At 52.8% G+C, this 2,911-nt stretch overlaps 1 protein-coding gene across 4 annotated transcripts in view; it reads right to left on the bottom strand.

Annotated features, from left to right (window-relative positions):
- Dab2 (DAB2, clathrin adaptor protein) overlaps nucleotides 1-2,569 on the bottom strand; it is a 57,699-nt gene extending 55,130 nt beyond the window's left edge. Inside the window, exon 1 of one of the 4 annotated variants that reach the window (XM_023711839.1) lies at nucleotides 2,348-2,569. Coding sequence is in view for 3 of the 4 variants with exons in the window: in XM_023711834.1 (XP_023567602.1) it covers nucleotides 1,432-1,473 (42 nt within the window). In the remaining variant the exon portion in view is untranslated. Of the gene's footprint in view, nucleotides 1-1,431; nucleotides 1,635-2,347 lie in introns of those variants that run through there. The other 3 variants (XM_023711834.1, XM_023711847.1, XM_023711850.1) reach the window with 3 other exon arrangements.
- Between the last annotated feature and the right edge of the window lie 342 nt (nucleotides 2,570-2,911).

Below are 2,911 nucleotides of genomic sequence, written 5' to 3'. Positions count from 1 at the left end.
GAATAGAGGAAGAGAGATAAAAATATGCACTAGTGCAATCCATGTCCCAATCCAAGTCGTCGTCGTCACAAGGCCTCCTACTGGCCACGGGCCACTGGGCAAAGCATATGTTTTTCTGTTCTCTCAACTTTCAGACAACTGAGGCACTGCTGTGCAAGCCAATAAATATCCCCCTGAGCAGCTGGCCAACAGCTTCCAGAGGTCCCTGTACCACCTTCCCACCAATGGAGCCTTAAAAGTGTTTTGTTGGCAGCCCAACAAAACAACTGACATCTACTCAACCTATGGAGCAAGATATCAAATGGGTCCAATGCATATGAATTCAGAGTTTTAGTTTAACATAAACACCAAGTCTCTACAACGGTAAAGTATGGATTTTGTTCTTCACAAATCAGCCAATGCATTTAAACAATGTTATTGCCTTCCTTCTCTCAGTTACATCCTCAGGTGAAAATCCAGTGTGTTTTGTCAAAAGTTAACAAAATAGCAAATGCTTGTGTGCTGGTACTCAAGTTTGCATGCATTCCTCTACCACCTACTTCTAGCCATACAATAAAATGTAAGAGGGTGCAGCTTATTATGCTAGTTCCTAGAGCAGTCATTGGATAAGGAGGGACAGGTCTGAGTAAGAAGGAGACAATTATTCACCACTAAAAGAATCCAGGTGGCTTCATGCAAAAACCAGCTGGCAAAAACTGATGAAGAATGTGGGAGAAGTATGTGTCACTGAAACACACATTGGAAAAGGCCACTGGGTTCCCTTTGAACCTTCGAAGCTAAGAGACTCCCTCCAGGTTGCAAGAAATGTGGCATGGCTTCTTCCAGATACCCTGCTCTCCACCCAACAGGCCTTGCTTCAAAGAGCACACTCTAATCTCAAATACTCCTTAAAACAACCCCTAGGCAATGGACTTGCTCATAGTGTCCTTCAGGCTCTCTAGCCCTAGGGAGACAGAAGCTGCGGGTGGGTGGGCCACCCAGCCCAAGGCAAGGCAGCCGATTCAAGGGTAGGTCATGTGGTGCCCAACAATGTGGCAGTGGTGAGGTTCAACTCCACCCTCTACTACTTCCTTCTTCTCCAGAAAGGTGGGGAACTAACCTCGATAGTACAAGAGAGATCAGCAGGACCTGTGGCACAAGTCTGTACCTGTAATCCCAGCACTTGGGACACTGAAGCAGGAGGACTGCTTTGAGTTCGAAGCCAGCCTAAACTACATTAGGAGACCCTGTCTTAAAAAGAGAGGAAAGAAATAAATCCGTATCCCAGCAAAGCCACTGCAGAGCCCCTACCAGAGATCAAGAGGCTTTTTGCCATGAATTACTTCTGTGTGAGTCCCATCTGAGCTTCTTCTACCCCATTCTCCTACTCTGCCTGATTAGGGCCAGAAATTGTTTCATTAAGTCATTTTATAGAGCAATACCAACATTTACCATGCATGAAGTTGCCCCTCCACAATCGTTAAATCTTTCCATCTGCCTGGAAGCTGGCTCCTGCTCTTCTCCTTTTACAGAGGACTCCCTTCCTTCCAAACCCAAGTGAAAAGAAAGAGGCGAAGGTGGAGGGGGAAACCGGGTGGAGGTAACATGCAGATTCTTTGAGAGCTTTTAATCGAGTTACATTTTCCTCTGGAATCAAACAGCTCCCTGCCGAAAGGGACAGTCGACCTGAATTCCACGCAAGGAATTAAGAAGGAAAGACAGCCGAAACAAATAACAGAGTCAGCTCTATGCTATGGAAACCGCTATGTTGATGAGGGCTCCAAGATTTTAACCCATTCTTTTTGCCCCCTTTTCTGAAATTCTTCATCTTTCCTACCGGTCTACAGCACTCAAGCAAGCGCCTCTGGGATTTAAAACAAGTTGGTTAAGTCCCTTGGGTTTACGGTTTCTTAGGAATGCTGGTGTAACACAAAGTTCACGTTTTAATGACACTCGTCAGGCACCAGCAAAAAGGCTCCCCGTAGGCACAAACCAGGTCCCCAGCCTTTGTCACTCAGGCAAAAATAAACACGCTTCGAAGAGTTAATTAGGCGGTCAGCAGCCACCCCGGAGTCCTGGAGTCCGACCAGAGCCGCCCCACGGCACTTGCACACGCACACACACACAAAGCCGGCGCTCCTTCCATGTCACAGACGGCACCAGGAGTCGGACCCCAAAGGTGGACACGCTCCGCGGACTCATCCCACATAAGCGGGGCACAAATCTGCTCGGTCCGGTCCGGGGCGCCGCCTCTTTCCTAAGACTCCCCACCGCCCGCCCGAGGTCTGCACCCAAGTCGATCGTGAAGGGGGATGGGAAGGGGGGGTTTGCCAAAGGAAAACGGGGCGAAGGGGCGCGGCGTACTCACGAGCTCTAGGGCCGGGGCGCGGCGCGCATGACCCGCGGAGCCCGACTGCCCGCCCGCGGCCGCTTAAATACCCGCGGCGAGCGGAGCGGAGCGGAGCGGAGCGGCCCGGCCACTCCCGCGGAGATGGTTCTAATCAGATGCTGGCCGGCGCGGACGCCCCAGGAATGCGCCGGGATGTTTTTGCTGCCCGGGCTCGGCAACTCCCCCTCAACGTGTCCGCCGCGTCTCCCAAACTTAACTCTTTCCTGCCGCCCAGGGCTGGGTCCCCGCGGGCCGCCAGCTGGGGGCGGTGCAGGCCCCGCGCGGGGCTCCAGACCGGCGTGGGCGGGCGCCGGTGCACGCGAGGACAGGAAAGGGAAATCTGAGGAAAGGGGTGGGACCCCGGGCCGCGTCCCGTCCACCCTGCCCTGGATGGCGCTGGCTTGCAGGGGCGCACGGCGGGCCGTGGGTGCCGGCGGCCCTCTGCTCCTTCCAGACTTGAGTGTGTAGTTGTCACACTCAGGCTCTTTTGTGCCTGATGTGCACCTCAGATGTGCACACAGCCAAAGTGGAGGGAAATGTACG

The sequence above is a fragment of the Octodon degus genome, unplaced genomic scaffold, assembly GCF_000260255.1.
Source record: "Octodon degus isolate 3935 unplaced genomic scaffold, OctDeg1.0 scaffold00002, whole genome shotgun sequence".
NCBI classification, from domain to species: Eukaryota; Metazoa; Chordata; class Mammalia; order Rodentia; family Octodontidae; genus Octodon; species Octodon degus.
The sequence above is the reverse complement of the archived record's forward strand: the minus strand, read 5'-3'. Positions and strand labels throughout refer to the sequence as shown.